This window comes from Microcaecilia unicolor, chromosome 14 (assembly GCF_901765095.1).
Source record: "Microcaecilia unicolor chromosome 14, aMicUni1.1, whole genome shotgun sequence".
NCBI classification, from domain to species: domain Eukaryota; kingdom Metazoa; phylum Chordata; class Amphibia; order Gymnophiona; family Siphonopidae; genus Microcaecilia; species Microcaecilia unicolor.
The window spans coordinates 50191467-50210555 of NC_044044.1; the positions used below are offsets into that span (position 1 = coordinate 50191467).

The 19089-nt window shown below is 45.0% G+C and overlaps 1 protein-coding gene across 2 annotated transcripts in view; it reads right to left on the bottom strand.

Moving 5' to 3' along the window:
• Nucleotides 1-17036, bottom strand: part of F11R (F11 receptor) — a 109298-nt gene extending 92262 nt beyond the window's left edge. Inside the window, exons 1-4 of one of the 2 annotated variants that reach the window (XM_030187123.1) lie at nucleotides 16773-17036; nucleotides 4634-4696; nucleotides 4145-4255; nucleotides 3343-3492 (exon numbers count right to left, since the gene is read on the bottom strand). In XM_030187123.1, the coding sequence (XP_030042983.1) occupies nucleotides 3343-3492; nucleotides 4145-4255; nucleotides 4634-4696; nucleotides 16773-16821 (373 nt within the window). In that variant the 5' untranslated portion in view covers nucleotides 16822-17036. The remainder of the gene's footprint in view (nucleotides 1-3342; nucleotides 3493-4144; nucleotides 4256-4633; nucleotides 4697-16772) is intronic. The other variant, XM_030187122.1, reaches the window with a different exon arrangement.
• Between the last annotated feature and the right edge of the window lie 2053 nt (nucleotides 17037-19089).

A 19089-nucleotide genomic window follows, 5' to 3' on the forward strand; every position in this document is an offset into this window, starting at 1 on the left:
TCGGATGACGTCACTGAAGCCAAGGTTCGTAAGTTCAAAGCTCTGAAGCCAAGAAACTCACAGCCTCGGGGCCCCGCCCTCGCATCAAACGTTATGATGTTGAGGGCGGAGGCGGACCAATTCACTCACATCGATGACGGCCAGGGCGCCGCAATGGGCCACCCACTGACGACGAAGGTGCGTTGGGTAGGGGGGCCACAGTCACACATCAACGGCGGCCACGGCAGCGCAATGCCGTCACTAACAACCAAGGTGCGTTCGGTGGGGGTGGGGGCACAGGAAAGCCTTGCTAGCGTCCGTTTCATTGGCTCCAGAAACGGGCCTTTTTTTTACTAGTAAGTCAATAAGCTGCCACCTTGTAAGAAAAGCATGGAGCAATCCATGATCGCGTTTAGCATAATGTATTGTTGGTGTAGAGTTATCCAATTGTGGATTGAGCGTAAGGTTAAAATCTCCCCCCACCAGCAGGGACCCCTCCCAGTGCTTTAATAGTAGCTGATCCAACTGGTAAAAAAAAAAGTCCCTACATGGTCTGCAATGGGGCCATATATGTTCAGCAAGGTGTATCTCTGGTCTCCTAGCGAAAAGATTAATAAGAAACAACCCCCCCCCCTTATCTCTAATAATTTTCTCAATGCCCCATGCTCGTGAGTCATTAAATGCGATCAGGACGCCCCAGTTCTCTGTATTATCATGATTGGAAGCAAAATTTATATGTGGGTATCTCCGGTGAACGCAAAGATATTCATGTGCTGGTTTCAAGTGTGTCTCCTGAATTAAAGCTACATCTACAGTACCAGGAGGCGAATGAGCTTACGAAACAGCAACTGCTGCTTCATGGAGGTATTCAGCCCTCTGACATTCAAAAGTACTAATGTTATGTCGGACATTTAACTTCAAAAACAAAAAGAGATTAACACGATTAATATTTCCAGTTGGCTCCACATCCCATCCTCCTCCCCTCTCCCTTCCCGAGAACCTTTCCTCCTCCTTGCCAGAATAGAATCACCACATCCTTCCCACCCCAACCTACCCTGTTAGTTTGGTGAAAGACCTCAGAGTTAAGGACAGATAACCAACCGAGGAAGAATGCCCCAAATCCCCGTCTTTCACACAAACCATAACATTACAGTATGATATAAGACTACACTGTAAATTAGTAACATCCTCCGCAACCAGCGATTGAACCAAATAGTAACCACAGAGGCTGGACCCTCTCACGCAAGTCAATAATCAAGCAGAAAAAGGGCAGCTCCAAAATACATGAAGCTCTCAATACTTCTTGGTGCCAAGATCAACTGCAGGCATGGCATTCAGGGAAGTTGCCCAGTCGACTGCTGGCGCTGCAGCCGCTTATGTCCCCTCGTCACTCGCTGCCACTTAGGGCATGAAGTTGACATGGGAACGGTCTGAGACTTGCTGGAAGTTGGTGTCGCCATCGGCAAGTTTCCTCCAATACAATCTCAGTAGCCTCTGATATAGATCTAAGCTGATGGAGGTGGCCATCCTTATGGAATACCAAGGCAAAAGGGTGACTCCACCAATATTTAATGCCCATCTCCCTAAGCTTCATTGTGACACGCTTCAACTCAGCCCGCTGCTTAAGAGTAGCTGCTGCAAAATCTTGGCATATTTCCACAGTATAGGAGTCCCATTTAAAGTGGGCAGATTGATGAGCTGCTTTCAATACACGCTCCTTTAAAGTCTTGGAAACAGGCAATTATATCCTTAGATAAATTGTTTCTTGCGAGCCCCATAGCCCTGTGAGAGCGCTCCAGCAAAACTGAAGTGGGGTCTACCGGGATCCGCTAAACAGGGAGCTCACCAGTTGCTGCACTACTGACTCACAGTTCATGTACTCCGGTGTACCGGGGAAACCACAAATTCCGCCAGCGACTCCAATTTCTAAGTCCTCCAATTTATCAGCCAGCTGTTGATCTTGGTGTAACTCGACTACCTGCTGATCCAAGGAGGTCACTGTCTCCACTTGCTTCTCTAGTCGGTTCTCCATCTCTTCTAGCTGGCTGCCCAGGTCACGGATCTCTCCATGCAAGTCTGCTACCAGTGCCACGAGATCAGTCTGAACCACCTTAATATCAGTTTTTATTTCCTGACGACAATCTTTCAACTCACAGAAGGGTGCCTTCTCTGTTTCATCGTGCGCCTCCACCAGCACAAGTATGTCTCGGGGCGAGGACCCCCCCCCCCCCCCGATCGCTCTGAGTTACGTGAAGCTGCAGATTCTGGGCCCACCATGTGTTTCGCTGAAGTTGTACCGGTAAATGAAAACCGAGAGATTTTTTCCGCGCGCTCATCGCAATACCGGCTCTCCACTACTTAGGCACTCTTGTCACTGCCCACAAACAATTCAGAGGGTCGCTGGGTGCGGGAGGGTTGCCAAAAGAGTATCACGGGTGGCCGGGAGCTTAGCCCTTAAGTGGCCATATCATTCGGTGACATCCCATAATCCATTTCTTGACAAAAGAAGGGCAGTGGTTGGGGTATGCAAACCATAGCTCTTTCTGGAACACAGTTAAACATGGCCCTTCTGAACAGCCTCCTAAATTTGCTGCAGGGCAATAACTGGGACTCCCCTTGCCCCCAAAGGTCTGCAAGCCCTGGCACACAGTGCTGTCAGAGGGCCATTCATGGGCGTAGCCACAAACCCAATTTTGGACGGGCCTGAGCCCAAAGTGGGTGAGCATGACAACCCCGCCCCTATTACAGTCCTCCTCCCAAGGTACTTTTAAATCCTTTAGGTCTGCTAGCAACTCATTCCCCCTAATCATGCCAGCTCTAAGCTTTTTCCTCCAATGGAACTTCCTGGTCCCATGAACAGGAAGCTATCAGAGGGAAGACTCGGGCAGGTAAGAGCAGAGGAAATGAGTTTCTGCTCACCGCTGGTGAAGAACTGAAGGATTTAAAAGGTACCCGGGGGAGGGGGGTGAGGAAGTGGAATTAAAGTGACTTGAGCTCCTGGAGGGAGAGATGCTGGGAGTCTTCAGCTGGTGAGGCTTGGGAATTCTCAGCAGCCACATCACTGCTGTGCCACTGCTGGGTGAGCCTGAGTCCACCTGGGCCCACCCATAGCTATGCAACTGAAGCCACTGTGAAACCCTCCAACTCGTATTTTCAAGAAAGAAAGAAAAAAAAAAAGCATGGTATACACTTAATACTGAAAGCTGGAGGACCTCAAGCTTGCTATACGACAAGGTTAAGCTTAAAAACATTCAGCAGCCAAACCTAAGATCCTGCAGCTTTCCCAGACTTTATATCCATTGTGGTGGTCAAGTGCCAGATTTAATGCCACCGCCCTGACACTAACCAGCATGAGTGCAGTACCTCGAACAAGGAGGTCGATTGTCACTTTTCCAATCAGTGATGGGGCTGTTCCTTTGACCACTTCACAGGTATAGGTCCCATTATCCTTGGGGGTCACATTATCCAGGCGAATCCCTGTGTTAAAGAACTGCGCCCTGTCCTTATAAGGCTCTGTGTGAGAGAGAGAGAAAATGTGCAACCATCAAGGGCATCCTTACATATAAACAATTTTAAAAGGCTGGATTAAACAATTAAAAAAAAAATCTGACCACTCATTTGTTCACAAATTACTAAAATAAGTTGGGAAGACAGTGTTTATTATTAGATTCAACTCCTACCAAACAAAATGATTGTATAAATTCAAGCTAAGATAATTCTTCTCCTGGCTCACAACTTGTCGACCTGGGAATGGAAGAGGGACTGTATAGGCCTTTTCTTATAGAAATGCAGCTTTTGATTGGACTGTTAGACCCCACAGTTATGATGCCATCAAGCGCTGTGAAAGCAGCTGACAGATCCAGCACATCCTGATTGGTCAGAGATGGTGATATATTAATGTTCTATAACCAAACACTTAACACGTCCTGGATGTTCTCTCGTTATTACTGAACCTTTGACAGCCCTCCTCTCTCTCTTCCCCCTCCCCCCACCAAATGATAAACCACAGCTATTTGTGTGTCTCATTTTGGCAACTGCATTGTTACTTCTGAGCACAGGGAAGTGAACAAGGGTGCAGGGGTTCAAACATATGAATTCAGGATCCAACAGCAAGCAAAGGTCACATCGCTGTATACTGCTGAGAACCAAACCAAGACATACCCACCTGTTAGCTTTCCATCCAAATACACAAAACTCTTGTAGCCCTCCTTTGAGAATTTCCATTCAATCCTTGGATTTGAAAAATCAGCTGAGTACGAACACATAAGCTCAGGCGCTGCAAACAGAACACACATCATTGAACTCCCAATATAACAGCTGTGACCTTCATCCTCTAAGCCAACACACTCATCCCTCCTGTCCTTACCTACAGTGCCTCCTGCTGGGAGCGGCTAAAACTGCAGAAGCTCCAAGCACACAACTCTCTCGCCACCAGTATCTAGCACAGGGGTGGCCAACCATAGTCCTTGAGGCCACAACCTAGTTGGATTTAAAATTTCCCATAATGAATATGCATGATATACTAGTACATGTAAATCAATCATGCATATTCATTATGGAACTCTTGAAAACCCAACTGGATTGTGGCCCTTGAAGACAGTGGTCTCCCACCCCTGATACAGCAAGTTAATGAAAACAAAAAGACAAAACTTACAAGCGCCTACATCAACTGCTAGGAAGGGTGTGGTAGTGGTAACTCCTCCCAAGGTTCCAGACCCTATATAAGACAGAAAAGAAAAACCCTGTTATTCACCTCACACAAAGTCAGTCAAAGCAGTCTGACCGTGGACAATCTTCTGTGGAAACCATCAAGAAACGTCAAGCCACAACTGTGATCCCAAAGCCCTCCCTGATTTTTAACAGACAAGACCTGCATCTCTAAAAGGTTTAAGTCTCCCTTCCTCCAAAACAGACAAATCCTCTCTATTAAGGGCTCTCCTACTTTAGGAGTTTGCTGTGCCTTGTCCATTCTTTACCATCTTTTTCTCCATTTTCTTTTCTTTGAACGTACTGTTCACAGACATTTTGGTTAGAGTGAGAACTGTTTTGCAAAGGTTTCCCCTGCAATCCACTGTTTAGCTCTTGGTGCTATATTCATATGTAGCATTTATCTGGATAATGCCCTTTTTTGCTGGAGTAGGGGAGAATGCTTCTCATGATGAGTAGCACACTTTCTGCACCAGTTTACTTAGCATATCTAGCCACTCCCATTATTAGTGGTTCTAAACCCAGTCCTAGGGACACACCTGGCCAGTCAAGTTTTCAGGATATCCACAACAAATATGCATTACAGAAAATTTGAATATGCTACCACCATTATAAGCAGATCTCTCTCATGTACAGCCATTGGGGATATCTTAAAATCCCGACTGGCTGGGTGTGTCCTGAGAACCTTTATTCTAGTAGGTAGCATTTGCAAAAGCTTTCTTCAGATCACTTAAGTAATGAGGCAAAATAAAAGTGGAAAAGGCAGAATAAAAACTTAATATGATTCTTAGTGATGAGAAATATGACAACGAATCAAAATATGGAGCGCATATTTTGAGCACCAAGTTGAAGGATTTCCAGTTCTTGTGTTCCCTCATCCTGTGGCGTGACCTGTTGAATCATATTAATCCAGTCAGTAAGATTCTTCAGAGTACAAGTGAAAAATGTTACAACTGCTTTGACAGCCATTGACAACTTAAAAACCTTGATTTCTAACTACCGTACTGATTCCAGATACGAGTCATTGCTTCAAACTGCTCGGCAAATTTGTCATGAAGTTGAGGGAGAACCAGAGTTCAAAGCCACTGCCTAAATCTGTCGGAGGAAAAGGACTACACAGTTCCAGTATGAACAAGAGGATGAATCGCATCAATCACCTGAGAATAAATTTCGTGTAAATTTTTTCTTTACAATTTTGGATGTTGCAATGCCTTCCCTCAATGAAAGATTTGATCAGTTACAACAACACTGTTAACCGAGATTGGATAGCAGAGCCGGTAGTGGGAGGCGGGGCTGGAGGTTGGGAGGCAGGGATAGTGCTGGGCAGACTTATACGGCCTGTGCCAGAACCGGTGGTAGGAGGCGGGGATAGTGCTGGGCAGACTTATACGGTCTGTGCTAGAGCCGGTGGTGGGAGGCGGGACTGGTGGTTGGGAGGCAGGGATAGTGCTGGGCAGACTTATACGGTCCGGTCTGTGCCCTGAAGAGCACAGATACAAATCAAAGTAGGGTATACACAAAAGTAGCACACATGAGTTGTCTTGTTGGGCAGACTGGATGGACCGTGCAGGTCTTTTTCTGCCGTCATCTACTATGTTACTATGTAACACTACAATCAATTCAAATTGCTGTACAACATAAATAAACTTGCCGACACTGATCATGAACAGTTCCAACAGTATTGCAATGATTTGCAACTTCATTTATCAGATGGTGATAATAAGGACATCAATGGAACTGAACTGTATGATAAACTATGTGCCTTTAAAGATCTGTTTAAGACCGAATTGTACCATTTTCATAATCCTCTGGAAACTCTAAAATTTGTTCTATCAAACAGCCTCCCATTCCCAAATGTGAGCATCATTCTAAGAATATTGCTGACAATTCCTGTCAGTGTGGCAAGTGGTGAGCGATCATTTTCACGGTTAAAAATCATTAAAAAATTATTTGCAATCAAGTATTTTGCAAGAAAGGCTTCTAAGCCTTGCCTTGATTGCTATTGAGAATGATATATGTGCCCAGTTAGATATCAATGATTTAATTGCTAATTTCGTGAACATGAAAACATGAAAAGCTGAGTGGTTGTAACTTGTAAGGGAGCCCAGAAAAAAAACAAAACAGTTCATGTCAATATGAGGCCAATATATACAAGGACTTAGTCCACGGGAGCGAAGTTTGCTCCATAACCTATTGCGAGTTCCCTTGGAAGTACACATGTTCTGAAGTTTAAACCCACTATCCCCAATATAGGTTGGCACACACAGAGGGAAGGAGGAAGGGTGGAAGAGAGGGTAGGGAGGGGGGGGGGGGGAGTATAAAAATTTGATGATGGTCTGTTCAATACTTATATGGGATGTTCCATTGTACTCTTGAAGTTTTATATTTGATGGTAGCTGTTATACCATGTTTATTTCCTCATCAATAAAAATGTTGAAACATAAAGCTAAGTGGTTGTAAACCCTTTATTTGTTCAGCAATCCCACAAAGATGCACTCCATCTATTTCCGCTCCTCCTATTTCCTTTGCATCTTGTGCTCCCTCTGCCTGCTGTTCTTCAACTTTTAAGGCACTGGGCTGAAAAAGGGGACAGGGTGGGAGAAGAGAGAATGAAGATGCTAGATGGGGGGGGGGGGGCGCCAACTGATAGTCTGCAGGGGGGCACCAGAGACCCTAGGACCGGCCCTGAAACTACCTACCTATTCCACTGATCCTATTCCTACCCATCTACTTAGTACTCTCTCTCCTACTGTCATCCCTTTTATCTGTCATATCCTCAATCTTTCACTTTCCACTGCGACTGCTCCTGATGCCTTCAAACATGCCATAGTCACACCACTCCTCAACCTTCATTGGACCCTGTTCTTCCAACTATTGCCTCTTCCCTTTCCAAGATACGTGAATGTAACATGGAGGGGCGTAATCGAACGTCGCCGGCCAAATAGATCGCCGGCGATCTATGTTGGCGGCGACGCTACAGCTGGCCGGAACCGTATTATCGAAAAAGATGGCTGGCCATCTTTTTTTCGATAATACGGTTTAGCCCGGCCAAATGCCGTGGAGTTCGCCGGGTTTGAGATGGCCGGGTTTGTTTTTCAGCGATAATGGAAAGTTATGTCGGCCATCTCAACCCCCGGCCAAATTCAAGGCATTTGGCAGTGGGAGGACCCTGCATTTTTAGTGCACTGGCTCCCCTGACATGCCAGGACACCAACTGGGCTCCCTAGGGGTCACTGCGGTGGACTTCAGAAAAGCTCCCACGTGCATAGCTCCTTTACTTTGGGAGCTGAGCCCCCCAACCCCCCCCCCAAACCCACTACCCACAAATGTATTGCACCCACTAAAATTGCTCCAGGGACCTGCATACAGCCTCTAGGACTTATTGCTGCTGTATAACTTTGGCACACCAGTTCACACCTGAAGACTAATCTCTCTGAAAAAGTCCTTTCTTGAAATAAGCACGTTTACTCACAGTTAACTGCAGATCAGAGGTTGTGCCCCACTGGCAAAGAGTCCCCTGGTACTAAGATTAGCAGTAGGTCAGAGCTGGCACAATGGTGTACAATGCCCTCTTTCAGCACGATTCAAGGTAAGAACTAACGTGGGTAACACAGGAAAGGGAACTAAAACTGGTTTACAAAAATGGCCACTACCGCATGGACTACAACAGGAAACAAAACAGTGCACACTCTGACCCAGTTAGCAGGGGGGAAAAGCACCATGGGAGTAGAGTCCAGTACCCTACACCCACCACAATGCATTGCTAATGTGACTCTGCAGGGCACCTAACAGAAAAGGTGTCACACTCACCCGAGAGCCACATCGCAACCAGGGAAAGGCTGTCGGAGGATACAACACATTCTGCTGTCATGGAGGTGGGTACGGCATTTGAGGCTGGCATACAGGCTGGCAAAAAAGGTTTTTAGTTTATTTTTTTAGTATGGAAGGGGGTTGGTGACCACTGGGGGAGTATGGGGAGGTCATCCCCCATTCCCTCCAGTGGTCATCTGGTCAGTTGGGGCACCTTTTTGAGGCTTGGTCGTGAAAATAAAAGGACCAAGTAAAGCCGGTGAAATACTGCTTAACGCCACTTTTTTTTTCCATTATCGGCGAAAGCCGGCCATCTGGTAGCCATGCCCATGCCCGCCTATGTCCCGCCTTCGCTAATCTACCGACACGCCCCCTTCAACTTTCGCCGGCGAAGCAACGGGAAAGTGGCGAGGCTGTCAAAAATGCCGCTTTCGATTATACCGATTTCGCCGCTTTTAAGAAATTGCTGGCCATCTCCCGATTTGGTCAGAAGATGGCCAGCGATCACTTTCGATTATAAGCTAGATAGTAACATAGTAGATGACGGCAGAAAAAGACCTGCACAGTCCATCCAGTCTGCCCAAGTAATGTGCCACTTTTTTGTGTATACCTTACCTTGATTTGGACCTGTCTTTTTCAGGGCACAGACCATACAAGTCTGTCTAGCACTATCCCCGCCTCCCACCATTGGCTCTGGCACAGACCGTATAAGTCTGCCCAGCACTATCCCCACCTCCCAACCACCAGCCCCGCCTCCCACTACCGGCTTTGTTATCCAATCTTGGCTAAGCTTCTGAGGATCCATTCCTTCTGCACAGGATTCCTTTATGCATATCCCACGCATGTTTGAATTCCGTTACCGTTTTCATCTCCACCACCTCCCGTGGGAGGGCATTCCAAGCATCCACCACCCTCTCTGTGAAAAAATACTTCCTGACATTTTTCTTGAGTCTGCCCCCCCTTCAATCTCATTTTATGTTCTCTCATTCTACCGCCTTCGTATCTCCGGAAAAGGTTTGTTTGCGGATTAATACCTTTCAAATATTTGAACGTCTGTATCATATCACCCCTGTTTCTCCTTTCCTCCAGGGTATACATGTTCAGGTCAGCAAGTCTCTCCTCATACGTCTTGTAACGCAAATCCCATACCATTCTCGTAGCTTTTCTTTGCACCGTTTCGATTCTTTTTACATCCTTAGCAAGATACGGCCTCCAAAACTGAACACAATACTCCAGATGGGGCTTCACCAACGACATCAACACTTCCTTATGTGCTGTTGTCTTGACTTTCATCTCAAGTTATTCTTGATCCACTTCAATCTGGCTTTCATCCTCTTCATTCAACTGAAACAGCGCTTGCGAGTCTCCAATGACCTGTTCCTGGCCAGATCCAAAGGTCTCTATTTTATCCTCATCCTTCTCAATCTGCTGCTTTTGACACTGTTGATCACTGCCTACTCCTTGATATGCTGTCCTCACATGGATTTCAGAGCTCTCTTCTTTCCTGGTTTTCTTCATCTCTCTCCCATCGTACTTTTAGTGTATACTCTGGTGGATATCCCAATATCAGTTGGTGTACTTCAGAGATCTGCCAGGGACCTCTTCTTTTCTCCATCTATACTTCTTCCCTTGGTACTCTGATCTCATCCCATGGTTTTCAGTATCACCTCTATGCTGATGACTCCCAGATCTACCTCGCCTCACCAGAAATTTCAGCATGAAGCCAGGCCAAAGTATCAGCCTTCCTGTCAGAAATTGCTGCCTGGATGTCTCACTGCCCTCTGACACAAAACATGACCAAGACTAAGCTTCTTATCTTTCCCCCATTCTCCATCTCTGTGGATAACACTCTCATCAGCTCATAACCTTAGGGTCATCTTCGAGTCCTCTCTCTCCACATATTCAGACTGCTAAAACCCGTTTCTTTCTGTATAATATCAACATTCATCCTTTCTGAGCACACTACGAGAACCCTTATCCACACTCTTATCACCTCTTGTTTAGCCTATTGCAACTTGCTTTTCACGTCTCCCACTAAGCCATCTCTCTCCCTTTCAATCTGTTCAAAACTCTGCTGCACAACTTATTTATTTATGGTATTTATACCCCGCTCTTTCCCGCTCAGTAGCAGGCTCAGTGCGGCTTACAGGATATGGTACAGAGTATCATAGAGATAACACAAAGTAAGGTACAAGGTATACAGAGTATGATACAAAGTGTAACAGAGATGATCCAGTTGTAAGGAGTAGGACAATTGGGAGAGATGTGGGGGAGAGGATTGGAGTATGGGTAGTGTGGTTAAGTTTGAGAATTAAGTTGGGTTATTTGGGTAAGCTTGTCTGAAGAGGTAAGTTTTCAGCAGCTTTCAGAAGGGTAGGTGTTCATTGGTTGTTCGGATGTGTCGAGGTATTGCGTTTCAGAGTTGGCTGCCTATAACGGAGAAGTTGGATGCATAGTAGGTTTTGTATTTGAGGTTTTTGCAATTGGGAAGATGGAGATTAAGGTAAGTACGAGAAGATTTGGACCCGTTCCTGGCTGGAAGATTGATCAAGTTGTTCATGTAGCTTGGAGATTCGCCATGGAGGATCTTGTGGATCATTGTGTGGGCTTTGAAGTTTATGCGTTCCTTGATAGGGAGCCAGTGAAGTTTTGCACAAAGTGTTGTTGCACTTTCAAATCGTGGTTTGCCAAAGATGAGTCTGGCTGCTGTGTTTTGGGCGGTTTGGAGTTTTTTTCATGATTTGGGCTTTGCAGCCGATGAAGATACTGTTGCAGTAGTCAGCATGGGTGAGTACTGTGGATTGTACTAGATCGCGGAAAGTTTTCTGTGGGAGGAATGGTTTTACTCTTTTCAATACCCACATCATGTTGAACATCTTCTTCGTCGTGGCTTTTGCATGAGTTTCCAAGGTTAGGTGGTTGTCTAATGTTACTCCTAGGATTTTTAGATTGTCCGATTTTGGGATTGTAATGTCTGGGGTGTTCAGGGTGGTTGGGAGCAGAGTAGCGTCTTGTGATGAGAGGATCAGGCATTGAGTCTTTTCTTTGTTCATTTTCATCTTGAAAGCGTTGGCCCAGGATGATAGGTTGTTCATGGCAGAGGTTATTTTCTCCGAGATTTCAGTAAGGTTGGATTGGAAAGTCCTGTGTGGTGGGTGTCAAAATATTTAATCATTCTGACTTCAAAGGTCTTACGTTCCTGTATTGTTTTAAAGTTACCTTTCAGGATTCTTACTATGAAACCATTTGTACAGTGTTCTGTTTTTGTAAAGTGTTGCCCCACAGGCGTGGCATCTTGGCCGGTAATGGCATTTTTCATGTGATGTCTATGTAAGTTAAATCTTTTTTAGCATCTGGCTTGTTTCTCCAATATAACATCCTTGGTCACATTTTTTTTTTACAACAACAACCATTTCTAAAGCTCTACTAGGGTTACGCAGCGCTGTACAATTCAAACATAGAAGGACAGTCCCTGCTCAAAGAGCTTACAATCTAAAAGACAAGAGAACAAACTAAAGACAAGTGAACAATCTAGAGGACGAGTGAACAGTTAATCTGATAGGGTGGATAGATTGGGGTATTTTATATTTATCGAGCGGTTAGGCGCCGAAGGCAGCACTGAAGAGGTGAGTTTTAAGCAGAGATTTGAAGATGGGTAGGGAGGGGGCATGGCGTATGGGTAAAGGAAGATTAGTCCAGGCATAGGGTGAGGCAAGGCAGAATGAGCGGAGCCTGGAGTTGGCAGTAGTGGAGAAGGGTACTGAGAGAAGGGCTTTGTCCTGTGAGCGGAGGTTGCGGGCGGGAACATAGGGGGAGATGAGGGTGGAGAGGTAGTGAGGAGCCGCAGACTGAGTGCATTTGTAGGTAAGGAGGAGGAGCTTGAATTGTATGCGATATCTGATCGGAAGCCAATGATGTATACCACATTGGAAGATGAGCATGTAAAGGACATACAACCCAGAGCTGGAAAAATTAAGAAAAATCATAAAAGATCTACAGCCTCTACTCCAGGAGGATGAATTACTGAAAGAGATATTCCCATCCCCACCAGTGCTAGCTTTCAGACAGCCACCCAACTTAAAACACAAGCTAATTAGAAGTAAGCTCCCAACACAGACTCAAAAAGAAAAGAATGGCACACATCCTTGCAATATATCCAGCTGCAAATTATGCCAAAACATCTCACAGGACCCCACAGTCATTCACAAAGGAAAGACATTCAACATAAAGGAATCCTTTACAAGTTCATCTTCCAATGTGAGCAAGTCACTTAACCCTCCATTGCCCCAGGTACAAAAATAAGTACCTGTATATATGTAAACCGCTTTGAATGTGGTTGCAAAATACCACAGAAAGGCGGTATATCAAGTCCCATTTCCCTTTCATTAACCTCCAACCAGTATGGCTTAGAGTAAAATTATAATGTACATGGGTCAATCAAGACACACCATAACTGAACTGTAACCTAAGACCGCTCCTGTTCCTTCCCCCTCCCCCCTCATTTGTATTTCCGCCATTACCCTTATGTAAACTACCTAGATAATTCATGGCATATTAAAAGTGAAATGTAACCAGGTAACTAACTGAACTCAGTATACTCTGCAGGTAGGTGCACAGCGCTGGAATTGAGCTACCAGATTTGATCTACATCCGAGTATATATTTTTAATTGAAATTAAATCAATATATAAGCTTCAAAAAAATAAAGGTCAATATCCAAAAATCAGCTAAAACAAACTGAATTACAAAGAAACAAAATCCAGTACCCTTAGTCCACTTCTCAAAGGGAGAGAGCCAAGAAATAAAAAGAACAAACCTATGATGTAGAATTCAATTTTACTACAACCATCTAAATCTCTAATCTTTATTAATTTTTAAAGCTGGGGCCTCAGAGTGGGCTGGATGCTGTTGATACACACAGGTCAGCAGTGTCATGGCCCTGCATGGGAAGATATTTGGCAGCTCTCTTTCAGCTCACTAGAATTCATTGGCGGTATCCTCAAGGTTGCAAGCATTTTCTTTTGTCTATTGAGAAATACCTTGTCCTTCAAGCATGCGTCTCTTCCCACCATCCACTTTCCCCTTTCTGTCCTGAGCCTGGGTAGAGAGGCAGAGTAAGGGGGGGGGGGAATTGGGAGGGAAGGACAGACCGACAACAGGGGCTGCCCCAGAGGTCTCCAGGGGTTGCCACTGGCCCCCAGATCTTACACTGAAGGACACTTATCTGAAGAAGCAATTCCCTGTCTCAAAGCTGGAATACTGGGAACAGAATCAACTTTATCTGCAAGAAATGAATATAATTGTAGTAGCTCAAGTGTAAACCTGGGCAAGTCACTTAACCCTCCACTGCTCCAGATACACAACTGATTGCGAGTGTGGAAAAAAAAAACCCAAGAGTGCGATACGGCATTGTTCTTTTGCACGTAACTATCATCCTTGTAAAAGCTGCACGTAACTATCAACCTTGTAAAAGTTACCTGTACCTACAAGTAATATGTAAACCACTTTGGCTGTACTACAGAAATGCAGTTATGAAAAATGTAATAAAGATAAAAGTTTATGAACACCACATTTGAGCATTTTAATGACCACTTACTAAACACTGACGGAGGCTGGGGTGATACGAGATTAAAAAGAGAGCTTGTAGGTCCAGTCCTTGACCTTTCTCCCTGTGTGTGTTTAGTTAACCAAGGATGCAATAGCTTATGTCCCCCTTTCAGAAATAATACAATTTCATCACCCCAAACTAAGACCAGACTTTACACTCTAAAGGTGGTTGCACAGCACATTTCTGTGGAAATGACTAGATGGGATCTTTATTTTTTTTCTTGTGGGGAGGGAGAGAAATGCTTCTCTATAAATTCAGCTGATTGTTAACAAAAAACACATATAGGGGCATAATTGAATGCGGCCGGCTATCTCTAAGGGCGGCCATCTCAGAGGACGGTGCAGCGAAGGGGCGGGATGAACCGTATTATCGAATGAGATGGGCGGCCATCTTTCGTTTCGATAATACGGTTGGGGCTGGCCAATTCTCAACACTTAGAGATGGCCGGCCTCGATTTTCAGCCATAATGGAAACCGAAGCCGGCCATCTCAAATCCAACCAAATCCAAGTCCTTTGGTCGTGGGAGGGGCCAAGATTCATAGTACACTGGTCCCCCTCACATGCCAGGACACTAACCGGGCACTCTAGGGGGCACTGCAGTGGACTTCAATAATTGCTCCCAGGTACATAGCTCCCTTACCTTGGGTGCTGAGCCCCCAAAAACCCACTCCCCACAACTATCCACCACTACCATAGCCCTAAGGGGTGAAGGGGGCACCTACATGTGGGTACAGTGGGTTTCGGGTGGGTTTTGAAGGGTTCCCATTTTCCACCACAAGTGTAACAGGTAGGGGGGGATGGGCCTGGGTCTGCCTGCCTGAAGTGTACTGCAGCCACTAAAACTGCTCCAAGGACCTGCATACTGCTTCGATGGACCAGAGTATGACATTTGAGGCTGGCATAGAGGCTGGCAAAAAAAGTTTTAAAGTTTTGTTTTTGAGGGTGGGAGGGGGTTAGTGACCACTGGGGGAGTCAGGGGAGGTCATCCCCGATTCCCTCCGGTGGGCATCTGGGCAGTTTGGGCACTTTTTTGGGACTTGGACCTAAAAAAAAGGGACCAAATAAAGCGGACCAAATTCTCGTCAGAGGCGGCCTTCTTTTTTCCATTATTAGCTAAAGCCGGCCATCTCGTAAGCACGCCCACGTCCCGCCTTCTGTACACTACCGACACGCCCCCTTGAAGTTTGGCCACCTCCACAATGGACAGCCGGAGAGGGTATCAAAAAAATCGGCTTTCGATTATACCAATTTGGGCGCCCGCGGGAGAAGGGCGGCCATCTCCCGATTTGTGTTGGAAGATGGCTGCCCTTCTCTTTCGAAAATGAGCTGGATAGTAAGTCAGCTAGCCTGACCGATACTCAAACAACCAGGATGAATTTCCTCTCCCACAGAAGCTGGTAATCAGTATGAAAAAACTGAAGACATTCCTCTCTGCATGAGTCACCAAACTCCATGTCAGACCACGAACTACTGGAAGGGGTCTGGATAAAACACATCCTACAACAGACCCTGCAGATCAGAAGCCACAGTATCAACTGCTGCCAAGTTTGCTTCTGGCCCACCAGAACATTTCTTGATAAAATAAGAATCTGCTGAGAAGGGAAAGTAATTTGTTTCAAAAGCACCACTAAAGTCAGCTGATGAAAGAAGTCCCAGCAACTGAACCTTGCACTCTAGAAATACAAAAAAAAAGTTTTCAAAGTGTGCAGGTGGAACCTCACATAACACAGCACCATTAAAATCAGAAACTGCAAGAACCCCCCCCCCCCACACACACACCCATACATATATAGCAAAATACCACTTCAGAGGCAAAATTTCCCCTCCCTATATCCTTGAATCATGATTAAAGCACCAGACCCTTATTTTACTCAATATACTGTACATGAATATAGGAACATTTCCAGTATTGTTATTTGGGCTGGCTCAGTGGCAACTACTATGCTGGTCATCCAGGCTCAATTTCAGAACCAGGTTCTGCCCCTTAATCCAGGAGTGGTGATATCACAGAGGCAGCGCACACAGACCCTGGCAGAAGAGAGACACCAAGTTATTACCAAACGGTGACATCTAGCAAATCAGCCTCATAGCCCTAATCAAGGGCTGCTACAGGTTAGAAAAAGGAAAATAAAGGAAACCCACATGTAGCTATGAATGAGGACTCATAACATCATACCTTCCACAGGGCAGTTCCAATGCTACAAAAAAAAAAACCCCAAACAATCCAAGAAAGCTACTGTTCTGCATTTTTATATAATAAACTTGGGATCAAAAAGTTAGATAACATTAATTCTTTGTAAAGAAACATGACTGGTGAATTTAAGTCAGGAAACTAAGTAGAACTCAATAAGAAGAAAGCTACTTGTCACACAATGTAAAAGCTATAGACGATCAGCAGGGCTGAGCAGTTACCAAAAGATTAACAGTGAAAAGGGGGAAAGTAAAACCAAGTTTTCAAAGTACAAAGTAGGGAAGGCATTTAAGAAGCCAAGGCTGAGCAAATAAAAGAATAGCCCGAAGCTGGAAAGAGAAGCCGGGTTAGCTTTCAGAATCAAACGTCCCCATGCAAAATCCCCCAAAACTCTTTACACAAGGGGAAAAGCAGAAGAGAAGCCCAAATCCCAGGCGTAGGAAAAAGTTCTTAAGAAGGCATTGGAGATCATACTTACAGGAACACACGGCCAGGAAGAAGAAGCAGAAGATAGATCCAGTGGCCATGGCCTTAACCGATGCACTTCAGACCTGAAAACCCTGCTGGTGCTCACAGTCAGGGACAAAAGTAAATTAAAATCCCTCGAGGGGCGGAGCAGGGACATAAACCCAACCACAACACTCGCAGGGGAGGGGCGAGAAATAATCCCTAATCCTTACAAAAACTCACAGGGGGAAAGAAGCCCTAATGAGACAACAGCCAAACCTTAAACCAAGGAGTAAAGCAGTACAGACCTTGCCACCCTTACCTCTCTGCTATTTATAAGAACAAGGGATTAAAAACACTCAGATCTTAAAGACACAACACCCACAGCACCAAAGACACCTGAGATCAACCAAGACCAAGTTCAGGAGCAGAACTAATAAAGCCTGCAGCTGTCTCTGGGGCTGGGCCACCAAGACCTCACCTAGCTACACTAACTGACCTGTGCACACCCCAGGCATCTGATTGGTCAGGAGAGAAGGGGCGGGACAAGGGAGTTCATCCTCCATGTTATGTTATGTTATTTATTTATTCACTGTGACTGACTTTGTTTGCATGTTTTTGTGTCTATCACCAACCCAGAAGCTAAGTGTTTTCTTTATGTTTTTGGGACTGATTCACTTATAATTGGAACTTCCTGTGGTATTTTTAGCAAGACTTAAGAGTAAAGGGTTTTCAATGCTGATGAAGAAAGTTGGAATTATTTATTTCCTCTGTACCCTATTAACATATATAGGGTGAAAGTTGGGGCACAGAGGCTTTTTCCCTTTCTCGTATTTTGCACCCCACAGGAATACTATAGCTTTATATATACAATATCCAAAATAGATATTTTAAAACAACACGGTAAAAACTGTAATAATAGAAACATGAGAAATGTTGGAAGAATACAAATGATGCCATAATAAGCAACTTGTAATAGCATTCATATAACACAGCCAGAGGACGAGTGGGAGGTTCAGTGAGAGGGTGGGTTAGAGAGAAAGGGAGAGTTTCTGGATGGGGGGAAGGAAGAGAGACTGCTTTTACTGCTGATACCACGATCTGGGGAAGACAGTGGGCCCCAGTGATATGGCCGCAGGCATAGGCGGTCGGTGGCCCAACTGTTTGGGGAGGCTAAAGGGGGCGGGGTTAGGGGTGGGGCTTAAATCCATAATTGTCTGATAACACACAGAAAAAATAAATAAATAAAAATAAAAGTCACAATTAATACCTTTTATTAAATTTAAATATTAGATATGTATCATGTCAAAGAATAAAGTGGTTGCTCAAAGCATATACTAACCACAACCACTCAACTGCAAAACACTATGCACAACTTTGTGCAAAAACACACTCAGAACCTTACTGTACCATAAATATTACACTGGGCAGAACCTAATACACCAATATACCACCCATAAGGAAAATGCAGACCGTCAACAATATGAAACAAGGGATCATATCATCACAATTCTCATGTAGAGCCACAAAACATCCTAATTCATGTTTAATGTGGGATAAAATGCCATAAATAAGTAAATAAATATAAACTTTTAATGTCGAGCACCTGATTCTCAAAGTGGACATATTCCAAACACTATAATGAAAATAAAATGATCTTTTCTACCTTTGTTGTCTGGTGACTTTGTTTTTCTGATCATTCTGGCCCAGTATCCGATTCAGCTGCTATCTGTCCTCTTTACTCCGTTTCCAGGGCTTCCTTTCCATTTATTTCTTTACTTTCCGCCTTTCTTCTTCATTTCTTGCTCTGGGTCCTCTGCAGACTTGACTGTCCAGTGGATCCAGCTTCTGACTATTTTCTTCATCCCTGTGCAGTTTTTCTCTCTTCCTTTTTCCTCATCTCATCTCCTTCCTCACTCTTCCCTCCCCTCCATCCATGTCTAGCAACTTTCCTCTCCCCTGCCCTCCTCCAGCCATCCACACCCACCCATTCTCTTCGCTCCCCTGCCCCCCTCCAGCCATCCATACCCACCCATTGATTCTCTCCTCTCCCCTGCCCCCCCCCCCTCCAGCCATCCACACCCACCCACCCATTGATTCTCTCCTCTCCTCTCTGTTCCCGGGCAGATTTTCTAAGAGGAGCTGCTCATCCAATCAGAGAGCTCTATTTGAATGCAGATTAACATACAGACACTCTAATGGGAATTTTTAGTCAAAAACACTAGCTAAACCCTTCGTTTTTGGATCAAATTTCACATTTTTGATCAGAGCCATGCCCTAACATTAAGGCTGTAAACATTTCCAACAATTGTTACCCATAAATATGCAAATGAGAACCTTCCAAAAAT